General features: G+C 50.7%; 1 protein-coding gene across 5 annotated transcripts in view; it reads left to right on the top strand.

Annotated features, from left to right (window-relative positions):
- The window catches only part of SMOC1 (SPARC related modular calcium binding 1), a 218,000-nt gene that overhangs the window by 191,617 nt on the left and 9,108 nt on the right, over positions 1-17,275 (top strand). For all 5 annotated transcript variants that reach the window (XM_005877946.2, XM_005877945.2, XM_005877948.2 and 2 more), the window contains exons 8-10: positions 9,875-10,067; positions 10,549-10,631; positions 12,759-12,864. In XM_005877946.2, coding sequence (XP_005878008.1) covers positions 9,875-10,067; positions 10,549-10,631; positions 12,759-12,864 — 382 coding nt within the window. The remainder of the gene's footprint in view (positions 1-9,874; positions 10,068-10,548; positions 10,632-12,758; positions 12,865-17,275) is intronic.

Below are 17,275 nucleotides of genomic sequence, written 5' to 3' on the forward strand. Positions count from 1 at the left end.
AGCAGACTGTTCCCACAGCCTGCCTGTGGTCCGCCCCTGCAGTCCAGAGAGGGGACTGGCAATCACTGGGATGGGTCAGGAAGTCTGGGTTTACTCCACATTTGCTGAGGACACTACAGACCAGCTAACAATCTACCATTTATCAACTCTAGTGCCAGGTTAAACGCTTGACTTACACGATTGCATTTAGTCCTCACAATGACCCTATGAGGCGTGTGCTGTTGTTACTCTGCTATCCAGGTAAGAAACCAGGGACTTAGAGAGCTAAGTTAACTGCCCAAGGTCACAGAGCTAACAGTTGGTAGAGGCTGATCCTTCTGACCCCAAAGACTATGTCTTTTTTTAAAGCTTATCTTTATTGTTGAAAGTGCTACAGGTTTCCCCCAATATTCCCCCATTGACCTCCTCCACCTGGGTCCCGTCCCCTCCCCAGGCCTTCCCCGCACTATTGTCTGTCCATGAGCTATGTATATATGCATATAAGTTTATTCGTTAATCTCTTCCCACCCCTTTCCCTCTGAAATACAGCAGTCTGTTGCATGCTTCAATGTCTCTGGATCTTTTTTGTTCATCAGTTCATTTAGTTCATTAGATTCCACATATAGTGAGATCTTGTGATACTTGTCTTTCCTGATTGGCTTATTTCACTTAGCATAATACTCTCCAGGTCCCTCCATGCTGTCTCAAAGAGTAAGAGATCCTTCTTTTTTTACAGCTGCATAGTATTCCATGGTGTAAATGTACAACTTTTTAATCCATTCATCTCCCAAAGCCCATGTCTTGACCTCCATGCTACACTGTCTCTATTCTAACTATGGTTGACTTCCATGAAACAGCGACAGAACCTTCCATGTGCAGGCCCTGGGGTGGCATGTACAGGAGCAAGGTAGTAGGCACTTACTCTTGCTTTTAACCTTGCCAAGGAAGCCAGATATCCCCACCTACCTCATCCATCCCTGGAACCCCTTTCCTCTGACTGCCCTGAGTTCCCTCTGGCCTTTGGAAATAGCCGTCCTGCTGAGTTTTCACAGCACCCCACTCTCCTGGGCCAGAGCTACAGAATATCTCTTCTCTCAGCTGGTTAGTCCAGCAGAAGGGGGGCCTTCCTCCAGGGAAGTGGTCCAAGGTCCCATTGTAGGTCAAGATTGGGAGATGATGTTATTGTTTTCACTTCATTTGGTTGTCTACTCTATGGGGAATAGGGCCTTTAGATGAAATGAGATGGGGAAACTTATTCCCATGGAAGAGGCGATGGTTTTGAATGGGTGCATATTCTGTTTCTATTCTCCCCGCCCCACCCCTACTTGATACTCACCTGAGCACAATTTCAGGGGTTGACTTAGTTCTGTGTCAGCGCATCTGCTCCTTCCCTGCCCTGGCCAGACTCTCCTCTGGGCCTCTCCAGGCCTATCATCTGCCCTCTGCTCCAAAGGGAGCCCTGAGTGATTCTCTCTGGGTTTCCCTTCTCTTTGTGGGGGTTCTTGGAGTCCTTGTATGACCCAGAGGCTCAGGAACTGGCGACGGCCGAGTGGCAGCTCAGCGCTGGATGTGACGGAGAGCCCACAGTGAGAGGGCAGAACCAGCCCAGCAAATGGTGCTCAGAAAAATGGTCCTCTGGGGCCACTTAGCCCTCCTGTGAAAAGTGCAAAGTCCACAAGTAAGAAAAATAACTTCTTCACGTAGTTGGCTTGAAACCTTAAATGCTAGAACTCTGTGTGGCAAAAAAAAAAAAAACCCACCAAAAAGGGCCTGCTCAGTGATGTTCCTAAATCCCTCCTGAAGACTCCGTCTCCGGTAGCATCTCCTCCCCGGGGGCCACATCTTCAGTACCTCGGCCAGCCCTTCAGGAGCAAGAGTCAGGCCCAGCTGGCGTGGTTCAGTGGTTGAGCGTCAACCTATGAACCAGGAGGTCACAGTTTGATATCCGGTTGGGGCACATGCCCAGGTTGCAGGCTCGATCCCCAATGTGGGGCTTGCAGGAGGCCACCGATCAATGATTCTCTCTGATCATTGATGTTTCTATCTCTCCTTCTCCCTTCCTCTCTGAGATCAATAAAAATAGATTACATATATATATATATATCAGGAGTCAATACCTTCAGACTTGGTCCCACCCTCCTTTTGTCTCTGCTGTCCCCCCTCAGCCAGATCCCTGCACCATCCCACGCGCCAGCCCAGGGAATTCTGACCAGGAGCCACGCGATTTCTTACGCCTCTGGAATTTCATGTTGTGATTTAGGGAAGGTGGTTTTTTTTAACACACAATTTGTTATTCTGGGTTATTGTTCGGCATTTCATTCATTTTTGATAAGAACCTAAGTGGCTGTGAGGTATTTGAAGGGGTTTCGGGGTAATTGTAGGCGACACAGCGCTAGTGTTTTTCTGAATATTCTTGGCTGGTGGGACGGATTCCTTTTGCAATGAAACATAAATAAGCTCCTCTCATTTTTCAAGCGGGTAACTTTTTATTGATTTTTCCACCTAAGAAAATCCAGAACTTGATAGTCTGAGGGTTGAGTGCATCATTTCCCAAGATGAGTCAAAGGGACAGATATTCTTCTTTCAGCCCCTGTGGCCTCATCCCCACTGATTGGCAATCACTCAGCAGTGGGTGGTCCCAGCCCTGAAGGTCAGGCTGGAACAGAATTCTGTGGCTGGGGGTGGCACAGCAGGATCCAAGCAATGGAGAGGTTTTAGGACTAAATACTCTCTGTGGTCCCTTAAACCTGAGGTTCCATGGTTCAGCTATGAAAAGGGAGCCAGGGGCCAAAGATGGGTGTGGTGAAGGATCAGAAAGGATGCGACAGAGCCCCTGCTCTCAGGAGCTTACAGTCTGGTCAGGCCACAGTACCAGGGGTGAGGTGGGCATGAGGGGAGCAGATAGTCTTAGACTCAGCGCAGGAGACTTCCCTCTGGGTTGGAGCCCTCAGGCATGGAGGGCGGCTAGAATGAGGGTAGGTTAAGATCATGCGGCCTCTTCTTTTTTCTTGCCACGTGTTACAAGCCCAACATGGTGCCAGCACACCCCCACCCAGTACCAGCTTGTGTGAGAACCAGGTCCACGAAGGTCCCCAACCTTCTCTGCCATCTCCCCGTGAGCCCCAATCTCACGTGTTTTTCAGGATCCCGTGTTAGGTCCAAGACTCAGGGTCACCCTCCTCTCTCAAGATCTTGTCCCCCATGCCCTCAGCTCCCCACTCCCCTTTTCTCAGGTGTAAGCAGCTCTCGGTCAGAGTGGTCTGACAGCTGCCCTTCATCACCAGCTGAGCCTCGCCAGGAAGAGAGCTTCCGGTCCTTTCTCTGGAAAGTTCATGTTCCTCATTGAGGAGGCACCTTCCCAGTGCGTGTTTCTATGGCCACAATCCTTCTTGGTCCTTCTGTGTCTGGTTTCCTATAAGATTGGGCTTTGTCTCAGTTTTCATATGGACCTTGTGATGGTAAACTGTATGTGTCAACTCGGCTAGAGTGCAGTGCCCAGTTTGCGCAAACACTAGTCCAGGTGTGGCTGTGAAGGTATTTTTTAGATGCAATTAACACTTAAAATCAGTTGACTTTAAGTGAAGCAGTTGACCCTCTATAACATGGCTGGGCCTCGTGCAATCAATTGAAGAGAACAAACTGAGATTTCCTGAAGGAGGAGGACTTCTGTCTCCAGACTCTGCCTGAGTTTCCAGCCTGCTGGCCTGACCTACTGATTTTGGACTCAAGACTGTACCATCACTCTTGCTTGAATTTCTAACCTGCCCTACAGATTTCAGACTTGAGCCAATTCCTTAAAATCTCTCTCTCTCTCTCTCTCTCTCTCTCTCTCTCTCTCTCTCTCTCTCTCTTTCTCTCTCTCCTTCTCTCTCTCCATATATATTTCTTCTATTAGTTCTGATTTTCTAGAGAGCCTAACTGCTACTGATCTCTGACTGCTTTCTTCTGTCTCCACTCATCACTGTGCTACCTCCATCACCATGAGGTTCCCTGCTCTTTCTCCAAAGCGTTCTCTACGTGACCAGCTCACCTGTGCCTGCTCCTTGGATGTTGGGTTACCCAGCGCCTCGGCTTTTCCGTCTGCTCATTCCTTCAGCAGCTCCTCCTCCAGAAGGCAGCAACCAGAAAGAAAGACCAGCCCAAGGACCTGAAACTAGGATCTTGTAATGTTTATGTTTGTTGGCCATTTTTGTTTAAAACAAGTAAAGGAGGAAAAAAAAACAAAAGATGATAAAGGAGAAAAGATTCCCAGAACAAAAGGATCAGTTCTGGGCACAATCAAGATTGGGGATTAGCGGAGAATTTAGGTCGTCCACACTCCCCTTTGCTGCTGATTACCACGAATAATTGAGAGGCACAGAGGCCTGGGCTGGCCAGAGCAGACAGAGCTGTTCTCCATGCTTATCCCGTCTTGGCTGGACACATAAGAACCCGTGCCCTGAGCCTGCAGACGGGGTTTGTGTTTGTGTGGTTCAGCCCAGTCTCTCTTTCCCGTCCCCTCTCTGCCCTCTCCCACCCACTTCAGTCCTGCTGTGCTCAGATGCTTGGTGGACTTGTGGGTACGGAGTTTGGTGCATTTTCTGTGGCAGTGGCTGGACCGTGTTCCCATGTCTCCCACAGGATGCTTTTCCTCTGTGTTTCTTCTTTTAGGACGTCAGAGCTTGTGTGTGAAGCTTAAACTACCATTGCCAGGTGGAAGTGGCCTGGCTCTCCCTTCTTCTCTCCATTACCTGGGATTGGATTATAGGGGTGGGTGGTATGAGTGTGTAAGAATGTGTGGCCAGGTAGCCCAGGCTCCCTGGGCAGCCCCGACTATTCCCTCTCCCCTGCTGTTTATGTCTTTCAAGTGTTTACAGAGAGTCCTGGCCCATTCTCAGTTATCAGGCCAGACCTCCTAATCTTGTCATTCTTCCCCGAAGTCTCCTAAGCAGAGATGGAATATTTTATAACAGTAGTGTTCACTTCTGGGGAGCGCCCTCTCTGACCCAGGGCCATGAAGAGACCCCTGACATAGATTCCTTGCCTTGCATTCCAGAAGGTGACCTCTTGGTGTCTAGGAAAACTGACAGTTGGAAATTGTAAGATTCATGTGGGTGGGGACTCAGAGGGTAGGGGTGAAAATGGCTCCAAGGCTGGGACTGGCTTCTGGGTCCTCAGAGACAGAATGAGCTCATGTTCCTTGGAGTGTGTGTGTGTGTGTGTGTGTGTGTGTGTGTGTGTGTGAAAGTGAGCCAGCTCTGACTCCTGGAGACCCTATGAATGAGCCATGTCTATAATGTCCTGTCCTCACCAGCCCTGCTCAGCTGCTATCGATTCATGCCTATGGCTTCCTTTATGGACTCAATTTCTCATGCTCGGTCTTCTATTTTCCCAGCATCATTGTCTTTTCCAAAGAACCCTGCCTTCTCATGATGTGTCCAAAGTAGGACAGCTTCAGTTTTGTCATTTTTGCTTCCAGAGATGTTTCAGGCTTAAGTTGCTCTAGGATCCACTTGTTCATCTTTCTGGTGGTCCAGGGTGTTCATAAAGTAAGCATATTTCTAATGAATAAAATGTTTTCCTATTGGACTTCTTCTCTGTCCGACTTTCTCATCTGTGCATGGCTATTGGGAATATGCGGGTGTGGATGATCTTAGCCTTGGTCTCTGATGACACATCTTTTCTCTTGATGATATTTCCCATTTCTTCCATTCATCCTTGCTATATAGTGATTAGTATTTGAATGACCTCTGGAGAAACACTGTAGAAATAGTTGGTCGATTGATTGATTGGCTGAAGGGTCTGAGAGGGCTACAAAAATATGAGGTAAATTGATAAAGAGTTGAGCAAGTCTAGTGTTTCAGTTATCTGTTGCTGTTTAATAAGATGCTACAAAAGTCAATGGCTTAAATAAAAATGTGTTCTTTCTACTGCTTCTATGGGTTGGCTGGGTGGTTCCCTGACTGGTTCTACCTGAACTCACTCTGGGACTCATCCAGCTGAGGGTCAGCTGGGCTGGAATGGTCAAGATGACCTCATTCTCCCACCTGGCAGTCGGTACTGGCCGAGGCTGAGCCCCTTCGGCTCTCCTCTGTGGCCTTTCATCCTCCAGGGGTTAGACTGGCTTCCTTAGGTGGTGGTCTCAAGGTGGCTTCCAAGAAAGTGAGACTGGAAGCTTCAAGGCCTCTTAAGGCCTAGGACTGAAGGCCACACACTGTCTCCTCTGCCCTTTCCATTGATCAGAGCAAATCAGAGTCAACAAACATGGAGGGGTTACACAAGGGCCGGATACAGAGAGGTGCAATTCATTGTGTGGCCTAATTACCTAATTTAAAAAGTAAAGGAGAAAAAACAAGCAAAAGATGATAAAAGAGAAAAGGTCCCCAGAACAAAAGGATCAACTCTGGGCACAATCAAGATTGGGAATTAGCGAAGGATTTAGGGACCATTTTGTAACAATCTACCACACCAAAGAAAAGAAGAACACGGGTTACAATAAAATCAGATTGGCCTGTCTATGGCGGTGAGAAACAATATTGCAGAGGTAAGGAGCACAGCCTAGGGCAGTGACGGCGAACCTATGACACGCGTGTCAGAGGTGACACGCGAACTCATTTTTTGGTTGATTTTTCTTTGTTAAATGGCATTTAAATATATAAAATAAATATCAAAAATATAAGTCTTTGTTCTACTATGGTTGCAAATATCAAAAAATTTCTATATGCGACACGGCACCAGAGTTAAGTTAGGGTTTTTCAAAATGCTGACACGCCGAGCTCAAAAGGTTCGCCATCACTGGCCTAGGGTCAGACTGCCTAGGCGAACCCCAGCTCTGCCACCTCCTGCTTGTATGAGCTTGAGGAGACCACCCAGCCAGTCTGTGCTCCCGGGCCCTCCTCTGCGCAGCGGGGGTAATGAGAACACTTGTCTAAGAGGCTGCTGATGAGCTTCAAGTGAGTTAGTGCAAGTGTCAGTATCAAGCTCAGCGCACAGAAAACACTCAAATGCTCTTGGTACTCATGTCACTCCTCTGCAATGGCAGGCGAGGTGCAAATTTGGCTTGAAGTTTTCCAGTTCCAAGGCAAAGAGGGGAAAATACTTGGGTGTAAAATTCATAGTATGCTGAAGCTGAGGAAATTGTTCCAGAAGAAGCTGTGCTGTGTAGAATGAGCAAGTATGTGTTTTGAGGCAGCAATTTGGGGTCGTTTGCAAGGAGACTGACCTGGAAAAACTCCACACTATAAAAATAAACATATTTTTCTCCAAGAGCCAATGATCAGAGGCAGGACCGTCCAGAGGTTAGCAAGACAGGCTTGATTCTAAGAAGCCCTCGACCAGAACCCCAGCCCTCCTCTTCCCAGCCTGAGTGAACTTGGGAGAGTTCATGGATCTCTCCGAAGCTCATCTTCCTTGTCTACAAAACGACCATAATGATAATGTCCACCTCACACAGATGAAGAGACGAGGCAAGGAAAGCCCCTGGTTTGTCAACGGGCACACGCTACGCACGGAATGTTTGCTTTGACTACGATTAGTTTAAAGATGGTTTTAAAGGAGATTTTCTCTCTGTTGGAAGACAAACTGCTAGCGCTATTATTACAAACCTTTCCTGTCTCTCTCTTAGAGGGGCACCCAGACTTATAGGGACTACTGTAAAGTAATAAGCAAACAAACAAATAAAAGGGGGGTAACCCCTGCATTTAACCTTCTCTCTAGTTCCACGCCAGCCCCCATGTTTTCCAATTGCATGGTTTTTATTCTCTATTGAACGTGGTGCAGCCGCTATGGAAGCTGCTGTAAGCATTTCAGAACAGCCTCCAGGGACTCCCGGACAGACGCCCCCGAACCGCAGTTCCCACCCTCCCGAGATGGCCCCTCTCCACATTTCCGCAGTTGTGGGATCCCCAGTGGTGTGAGGTCAGGTTCATCATGCGCTCTGCCCCTGGGGAAGCTTCCCCCCCACCTCTCTGCGTCTGGCTTTCAGTCTGATTGATGGCTTTAGAATGTTGGACCACAGGATCTTAATTTAAAGCCTCTGTCAGAGGTTGTTCACCAACGTGGTGCCGGTCAAATGCCGTTTTCCTTTGGTTTTGCTCCTCTGTCGCCTTTTCTGTGGCATGAAATACGAGGTAGGAAAATCAGGCTACCACACTGGGGCTGTGCAGCGGCTGAAAAACTTGCGTAATCCCCTGGAAGGTGCCAGGGTTCCTTCCCAGCCAGGAGCTCAAGTGCAACCTCTGGTCTCCAACCAGGTTTCACCCATCGGCTTACGTCCCTTTCCTAAGCCGCCTCCAGAGGCTCTGCAGGTGGCAGCTGTATTCCGGTCAGAACCCTCAGTCTGCTGTGGAGAACTGTTCCCCAGCCAAGGCGATTCAGTTTAGCTTTGCTGTGTTTGCATGATGAAAACAATAGTATGTTTTTCACTTTGCAGTTTCAAAATGATGTTGTAATAGTGGCTGTGCTATCCACACCTGCCTCCTGACCCTCAGATGTTCTTAGGCCCCCAAGGAAACGTTCCCTCCCCCTGCAGTGTGAGCCACTCCTCAGCTTTGTGAAGCCGTCGGTTCCCTATCACCCGGCGTCTCTCGGAGGCAGAGTGGAGCTGCTCTGCATCTCTGGGCATGACTGCAGCGTAAACATCTGCACTGCTCATATGTGTACCATTAACAGAGCCATTCTTTCAGAGGGATTGGCTCCCCGAGAGTTGAGTTTCTGTTATTTTGATCATTTGTTCGGTTGCACAGTGAGTAGCATGAGTCTCCAGGCTGCTGAAACCCAATTCCTGGCCCTAGGAGTGGTATTTTTGTAACGCACTGAAAATTCCACGGCACGCTCAAGGCTGTATTCCTGTCATCTTCAAGAGGAAAGTTCTTGAATAATGTTCTTGAAAAAAAAAATAAAGTAATAAGGGAAACAAACAAATAAGTAAGTAGATAAAAAGTAACAGTAGAGATTTATGGTGTGATCCCTTTGATGGTAAAAATGCAAGTTGGCGTATGCATATGCATTTGCGTGTGTGCGCACGCGTAAGGAAAGATCTAGGGGAGGTGGCATTGAATTGGTGGGATTATGGGTTTTTAAATATTTCTTTATAACACAAAAAGAAACCCAATGCTATTTATTTTTAATAATTGCAAGACGAAGCACAGCCCGACAACAATAACAAGAAAAGAAAAACAAGAAAGGGAAGTGAGGTGGGTTGGCTGGTTGACGGGGTGGGATTTGCAGGCCGGTGGCCGTGTGGGTCTGAGGCCCTCTGACCCGGCCTTCCTGGCGCTGGGCAGCGCACACGCCTCAGCCCGGGCCTGGCTCCAGGGAAGCCAAGTGTGACTGTCCAGACACGTTCACGGTCCCCGAGGCCACGGAGTCCAGACACCTTCCCGCAAGCCCGTTGCTCCCTCCCACTGCGGGAAGCAGAGTTGTGTAATAGGATCAAGTCCCGTCAGCTTCCTTTGTCCAGCCTTGTTGGAGCTGGGAAGGATCGGGCAGGGCCTCGTGTCTGCCCCTTTTGGGCACTGAGCATGGCTCCCGCCGAGGCTGGCGGCCCCGTGGCTCTGTCCTGCTGTGTCTGGGCTTGGGAGAGTCCACAGGCAGGCTTCCCTGCATCTGCTGTGGTGACTGTGACAGCAGACAGTGCACAGCAGGAGCCACTCTGAAACAGTCGGGAAATGCACCCCCAGCCCCCCCAGCCCCTGGCAAACCGCTGCCCTGGTAAGGAGTGGCCGCAGTCCCTGGCTGGAGCCTACTGGGCGTGGATGCTGATGAGCCTGGAGGCGGGGAGGCACCGCTCTGCTCTTCCTGAGGATTCGCCAGCCAAGCTGTCAGTTCCTTGGGACCAGGCTGGGTCTTTGCATGGAGGGCAGCAACCATGAGTCACGGGAGTGATAGTAACCACAGGCTGTGTCTTCTTTTGCAGAGAAAGTCCACTCATGTGATCAGGAAAGGCAGAGTGCCCTGGAGGAGGCCCGGCAGAACCCCCGGGAGGGCATTGTCATCCCAGAGTGCGCCCCTGGGGGGCTCTATAAGCCGGTGCAGTGCCACCAGTCCACGGGCTACTGCTGGTGTGTGCTGGTGGACACGGGGCGCCCGCTGCCTGGGACCTCCACACGGTAAGTCCCCCAAGCCTGTCCTGTCCCCCCGGGTGGATCCTGGGGCTGGCCCCCGGCCCCTCTCAGCTTCACTGCCCTGGGTTGGGGGAATCAAGGCACTGGGAGAGCAGCGCCTCCCTTCATGGGCAGATGAGGTTCTGACAGAGAGATCTGGGTCCTGGATGCCGGGCGATCTGGGGAAAGTAGGTAGCCTCTCTGAACCCCAGTTCACCGATGAGAAGGCTATTGCCCTGCCTGAGTCCCTAGGTCCTATGGATCAAACAAGATCCCGTGTACAGACACACGGTGCCATCTCTATGCTTAAACGATTGAAGGACACGTCTCAGTGGGAACATTGCGCTGGGTTGCTCAGTGAGGCTGCTGGCCAGGGCAGGAGGTACTTCCCTGCCAGCCCTGGGAACTCCAGGCTTCATGACAACACAGATCATTGCTGCAGCAGTGGCTGAAGTCCCCTCCTCACGCATCATCTCTCTCTCCCCAGCTACGTGATGCCCAGTTGTGAGAGCGACGCCAGGGCCAAGAGCACGGAAGTGGATGATCCCTTCAAGGACAGGGAGCTGCCAGGTGGGAGATGACGCTGCCCCTTGCTGGCACCTCACCTTTTTCTGTACCCCCTCCTCATCGTGCAAAGTGCTCCCTCCTGAGGTCTGTGTCCTGTCTGTGAGATGGAGCAGGCGTGCTGGACAGGGTCATCTGGGAGCACGGAGCCAGGAGCTGTGGGGTCTGCATCCAGTCCGGGACTTGTCCCTACTTAGTCCTGTGCCCCTGAGCACATTGTCTCTCCTCCTTGCCCTGACCTTTTTATCTTCAACATGTGATCACTGGGTTACAATCTGTCCCTGCAATCCTATCATTCTCTCTCTGTCCTGTGGTGACCGGGGCCGCGTTCTGGGTGCTGCGAACCCTTTTCCCCAGGGCTGTGAAGAGCAGACAGCTTACAGGGAGGGGCTGTCCTGGGGGATGTGGGCACTGCCTGTCTCCTGCCCTGCCAAGTGCATTTGCGATGATCCCTGGTGGCCCAGGACTGTCACTGGCCTATGACACAAGACACACAGGTGGGGGGCCCAGGACCTCTACATGGCTTCTGTGCTGGCTTCCCCCTTATTCATAGAGTACTCTGCTAATGAGTTACGAGAAGATTACTATAGATTGGTGGCTTGAAACACTCGTTAAAATCAGCATAAACTGGGACCCGTGATTGTGGGAGCTGGGCCCCCCTTCCAATTCCCCGTCCCTATTCCTCATTCCCCATCAGGACTCCAGTGTGAGAACTGGCAACAGAGGCTCTTGAAGGTGTGGGGTTTCCAAATGAGGTGTGTAGAAATCACCCTGTTACAAGAATGGAGTTGTGGAGGCCGGGGTAGTTCCTTCTAGCCATCTCCTCAGCAAAGGTGAATTGGGATTCTCCGTGTGCCTGGCACTGAGTATCATTGCATGATCAAAAGTGACACATGGGCCCTGGCCAGTGTTTCTCAGTAGTTAGAGCATCAACCCACACACCAAAGGGTCTCGGGTTCAATTTCCAGTCAAGGGGACATACCTGGGTTGAGGGTTCAACCCCCAGCTCCAGTTGGGGCACCTGTAGGAGGCAACCAAAGCATGTCTCTCTCTCACATTGATGTCTCTCTCTCTCTCTCTCTCTCTCTCTCTCTCTCTCTCTCTCTCCTACCCTCCCTTCCACTCTCAATGGAAAAATTTCCTCAGGTGAGGATTAACAACAACAAAAATTGTCATGAGTTTTCCATAGTGGAGGAGACAGAGAGTGTACAAATAAATGAATACAAACATACAAATAGCAGCGACAGGAACTCTGAAGGGAAAGAGCACGGTGCTGTGAGAAGGGCAGGGAGAGCCTACTTCAGAGTCTGTGGCTTCTCTGAAAAGGTATTTGCACAGAAGGTACACTGAGACCTGCAGTGTTTGCAAAGGAAAGAGAATGAGTAGTCACCAAGGAGGACTGTGTAGGGAGTGTCTGGGGCCCATTGAATTGACAGGGACACCCATTTGTGTGGTGGTGTGCACACTAGCAATACTGAGCTGTCGACTTGGAAAGAGCAAATCTGTGAGAAGGTTCATCCGTGCTTTGGGTCTTGCTGGAATAGAGCAAAGGAGGAGAAGAAAAACAAAGGATTTGAGAGCGTTTATAAGGGAGATTTGATCATTATCATCTAAGTTGGATGAGAAGAGAATCGAGAAAAAGGAGGAGGCTCTTGGATAGGTAAACTGGTAGGTTTATTTGAGTCAACATTGACCTTGGTGCCTTCAGCACCTGGAGAGACCGCTGTTTCCTGTCCTTGCCTGCAGAGACTGCTGGTCACGCTGTAATAGAACCAGCTCGAGTTCCCCAGTAGACTGTGAACTTCACGAGGATGAGGACACTATACCCTGTGTTATATCCCTAACAGTTAGCACACAGCAAAAGTTTGTGCCCGAGTTGACACACAGCAAAAATTTGTGGGATGAAAGCAAATTGAAAGCCTTACTATCCATGTTGTCTGACGGGCCTTTGTGGGCTGCAGGTAGAGGAACTGTGGTGGTTTGTGAGAGTCATCTGAGCAGTAAACGATTCCCAAAATGGATCTGGCTGGACAAGAAGGACTTGGAGAGTTTTGGGAAATGGTGGTCACCGAGGAAACTGTTTACTTGATTATTTACCTGGCGTCAGCCTTCAAACCTCACCGTATTTTTCAGGCTGTCCGGAAGGAAAGAAAATGGAATTTATCACCAGCCTCCTGGATGCCCTCACCACGGACATGGTGCAGGCCATTAACTCAGCAGCGCCCACTGGAGGCGGGAGGTGAGAATGTGAGCAGGACTTGGGCCCAGTGGGGAACGTGGGGCCCCTGACTTTCCCAGATGCTGTGGAGACTGGGGAGGGGTTGAGTAGGGTCAGTCCTTCTTCCCTGCTGTGTTTATTCCCAGAATTCAGAATAGTGCCTGGCCCATAGCAGGTGCTCAATAAATATTTGCTAAATGATTAAACAGCTAGAAGGGTGGGTGGATAGGTGGAGGGATCACTGTCTGATACAGAGAAATATATCTTGATAAGGCCTTTTATCTTGGTCTCAGAGGTGGATACATGGAGTGATAGTCCTCCATGGCAGGAAGGAGGATGGCATATGATGGAAGCAGGGAGGGCAGGGAGGGGGTACAGAGCACTTGAGTTCTCTTTGACGCACACACGAGCGTAAAGGAAACCACATCCGGGCTCTCCTGCCTCCGCTCAGGGTCTGGCAGTTAAAGCTGGACATCAGCTGAGGCCAGTGGGAAACAGTCCTACTCAGGACAGTGGGAGAAGGGACAAGAGGGATGCTGGACAGTGCTGAATGCAGGGTGTCTTCCCTCCCCACTCACCTGTCAGGCATGGAGATTTTAGTTTTGCTCAAACTCTAACATCTCTGCCCTCCCCTCATGTAAGCTCTGCGCTGGGTTCTGGGGACATTTGGGGACAAGGGCACAGCTCTTGGTCTGGAGGAGCTCCTGGAAGAAGAGATAGCTAATCACGTGGTTGCACTTTAAAGTCAGTATAATAATAGAGGCAGATAAGGTGCTGCAGGGACTCAGGGGAGGGAAGGCATGTGAGAGAAAGCTTTACACAGGAGGCGACGTTGGAGTCACCTCTTCGCTTACAAATGGGAAAATGCTCCGACTTAGATGCACCAGGGATAAGGGCATCCTAGCAGAGGGGGCCGCAAGGGTAGTGAGATATGAACAAGGTAGGTCCTTGTGGAAGGAATTGCAAGAAGCATGGCTTACATTGGGAGGCAGGCTGTGGCCAGGCAGGAGATGAGACGGCAGAGTTGGGCGGCATCCAGATCATGCTGGGTCTTGTGACTCATGGCAAAGAGGGCAGCAGCCAGTCGGGACAGGAAGGCTACCCAATGGTCAGTGTGAAGAGTGAGGAAGAATGGACTATAGCTATGGGGAAGGGATGATGTACTGAAGCTTTAGGAATGAGATCGATAGGATCTGAAGACTTCTCAGACGCAGGAAATGGAAGAGAGAGAGATGTCTACTTCCTTTTCTGGTCTGCTAGCCTGACCTAGAGGGAAAGCAGTGCCACCCAAATCTAAAAATAGACAAAGTAGAAGGGTGTCCCTAGAAATGCCTGTGGCTGGTGCATGGGAGGGGCTGGCCTAGTGTCTTTTCATGGCAGCCGTTCTCAATGAAGGCATCTTGGATGATTGAATTATCCTCTTGGTCCTTCCCACCAGGGCTTCACGAAGCAGAGTTCTCCCTTAGATCAGTCCTCCCATGGCACCCAACTAGCCTTTATCAGTCCCAAAGGCCGAGTTCTGAGATCCCAGCTGGAGGACTGTGCTTGAGTCCTTTCTTCACTCGCCCTGGAGAAAGGCAACTGTGTGGGGAGGTGGAATGGGACATGTGAACCTCCTGGGCCTTCTGTGGTCCCTCCAGGAGAGACTGTCTTTATTGTGGTTTCCTCCTTCCTGCCCAGTGTGGTTACTTGTTGATGGCCTTGCAGGAAGAGGCTGGAATGTGGCTGACTTGGCATTTCCCAGCCCCGCCCTCCCGCACAGCTGGCCGGGCTGGCCCCGATGCCACATGCAGCTCAGTTGGTCTGCTTGGTTTGGCTAGTGCCTCCAGGCCGTCCCACCTCACCGTCTATAAAACTGCTTGGGACAGCAGAACTGGGCCCACGATCTTGGCCGAAGCAAGTTTCCTTGTGGTAAATGGGGCTGGCTCTCCAGCTGTGCATTGCAGCCAAGGCCTGGCACGGCTCAGGCCCCAGAAGCAAAACTGAAAGTGCTGCAGAAGGGTGGCACCTGCCACCTCTCCACCTGGGAGAAGACTCATGGAGGCCAGTCCAGGGGCCCCTGGCTCTAGCGCAGTGGTTCTCAACCTTCCTAATGCCACGACCCTTTAATACAGTTCCTCATGCTGTGGTGACCCCCAACCATAAAATTATTTTCGTTGCTACTTCATAACTGTAATTTTGCTACTGTTATGAATCGTAATGTAAATATCTGATATGCAGGATGTATTTTCAGGGGTCGCGACCCACAGGTTGAGAAGCGCTGCTAGCGGGTTTCCTTATCCCTGGAGGCAGGAGTCAGCAGGACAGCCACCTAAACAGCCAGAGGCAGGGCATTTTACTGTGTCTCTCCCACCATATCCAAGGATACTTGAATGCCCTACATACCCAATGGGCCCTTTTAGTAGAAGTAGAACTTTACCTGTAGGGAGGCTGTGGCATGGACCAGCAAATTGATGCTAAGTGATCTGAAGGGACCATTGCACTCTTGAATGTAGGGTCTCCAGACCCTGTCTAACCAGCTTTGAATTCCAGTAGTCCTGGTCTCCAGTGGGTATCATGTGTGCAGGTGTGAGAGAGGGATTCGAAGTTTGATGCCAGTATAAGCCTAGAGCTGGGAGTGCAAGTTGTCAAAGTATTGAAAGGATACTGTAGAAAGCTACAAGAGCGGGGGGTCTCAGTAGGGAATAGCCTGGAGGTGAGGGTAAATTTGAGGAGCCTAACTATGATGGAAAGGGCTCCAGTCAAGACCGCTTAAGAGATTCTTGGAAACTCTGGGAGAGGCCCTCCTGTCCCCCTCCTCGCTCTGTTGGGAAAACCTTAGCTCCCCTTAGTTAACAGAGGCCTCCTGTCTTCCACTTGTGCCCACGGCTGGTTTGGCTGGCCCAGGATGCTCAGCAGATTTCGGTCTTAACTAAATCTTATGACGCTTGGTAGGTCTGGGACTTAAGGCTGTTATGAAGCCAGAAACCTGATTTACATAGTTTTAAACCAGATGCCTTCAGAGTTTTCTTTTTTCTATTATGTTTTGTTGGAAATATGGAAACTACCCCGAAATCCTTCCGTGTTACTATGTTTTGTCTCACCCCATCTTCTTCTGGAAGGTTCATGCTTAAACCTTCTTCGGGGTGTGGTGAGAATCTCCTCCCTCTAAATCAAGGGTTCTTTACCTGAGTCTGTGACCTTGGACGAGGTTTAGGGGGTCCATTAAGCCCCTAAAATCTATAGAGTCCTATGTGTGTGTGCGTTTTCTTAGGGAGAGGGACTAGAGCTTACCTAGGTTCTCAGAAGGGTCCACCATCTCCCAGAGCTAAGAAACGCTTGCTTTAACTAGTAAATGCATTGGGAGCTTGGCCTGGACAAGGTGTTGGGTTCCAAGGTAGGACCTTAGCACTGCCGCTTCCCATGGAGAGCCGAGCTCTGTATTTGAGGGGGAGTGTGAGCGTCTGGAGGTCAAAGAAGTTCAGAGCCGAGAGTCCTACACCAGCTGGGAGGAGGGAGGACAGAGGAGGACCTCAGCTCCACAGGCAGGCTGGGCTGTGTTCGTGTTACAGAGAGAAAGGGGCATTGCTTGGTGGGACCGCAGAGGCCTCTCCTCTGCAAGTGTCCTTGGAGCCTCCAGGGGCCAGGTCAGGAGGCGGACCGGGGAGGCCAGCAGTCAGAAGTCGTGGCTGCTCCAGGCTTGAGGTTCTGGGCAGCAAGGAGGGCAGGAACATGGCTCTCTGGACAAGGGAGACAGGGCAGGGAGGGAGAGTCAAAAGAAAGGGAGGGAAGCCTGGCCGGTGTGGCTCAGTGACTTATGAACCAGGAGGTCACTGACTCCCGGTCAGGGCACATGCCCGTATTGTAGGCTGCATCCCCAGTAGGGGGCGTGTAGGAGGCAGCTGGTCGATGATTCTCTCTCATCAGTGATATTTCTCTCTCTCTCTGAAATCAACTTTTAAAAAAAGAAAGGGAGGGACAAGGGAGCAGGAGCGAAATGACTAACTCTCAGCATGGGAGGGAACTCTTAGGAGTTGTAAAGTGAGAAGAGAGGCTTCTTGCTGCAAACGAACCCAAAGGTGGTGCAGGGAGCTCCATCAATGGAGGTGCTGAGAACTGGGCCGGCCGGAGCCCCAGGAACACATGCTGGAGGCAGCGAGCCTCTCCTGGCAGGGCGTCCAGGCGGGATGACCTCATTCCTTCCCGTCTCAGCGACTGAGACTTTATTATTCCAGCCTCTAGGTAGACATTACGCTATGCTGAGCCTAAAGGTTAGCTGCCTTTGCCTGGGACGCTCATGCCCACCCGGCCAGAGGGGCCTACCCAGCCCCAGCTGCCCTAGAGAACCCCCGGTGGGAGTAACTGGAACACCTCTCCTGGGGCTCCTCCACTGTGGGTCCTCCCTCGAGTTTAGGGGCTGCAGAGGCAGGCGGGGCGCTCCCATAGGGAGCTG

Source organism: Myotis brandtii, unplaced genomic scaffold, assembly GCF_000412655.1.
Source record: "Myotis brandtii unplaced genomic scaffold, ASM41265v1 scaffold536, whole genome shotgun sequence".
NCBI lineage: Eukaryota > Metazoa > Chordata > Mammalia > Chiroptera > Vespertilionidae > Myotis > Myotis brandtii.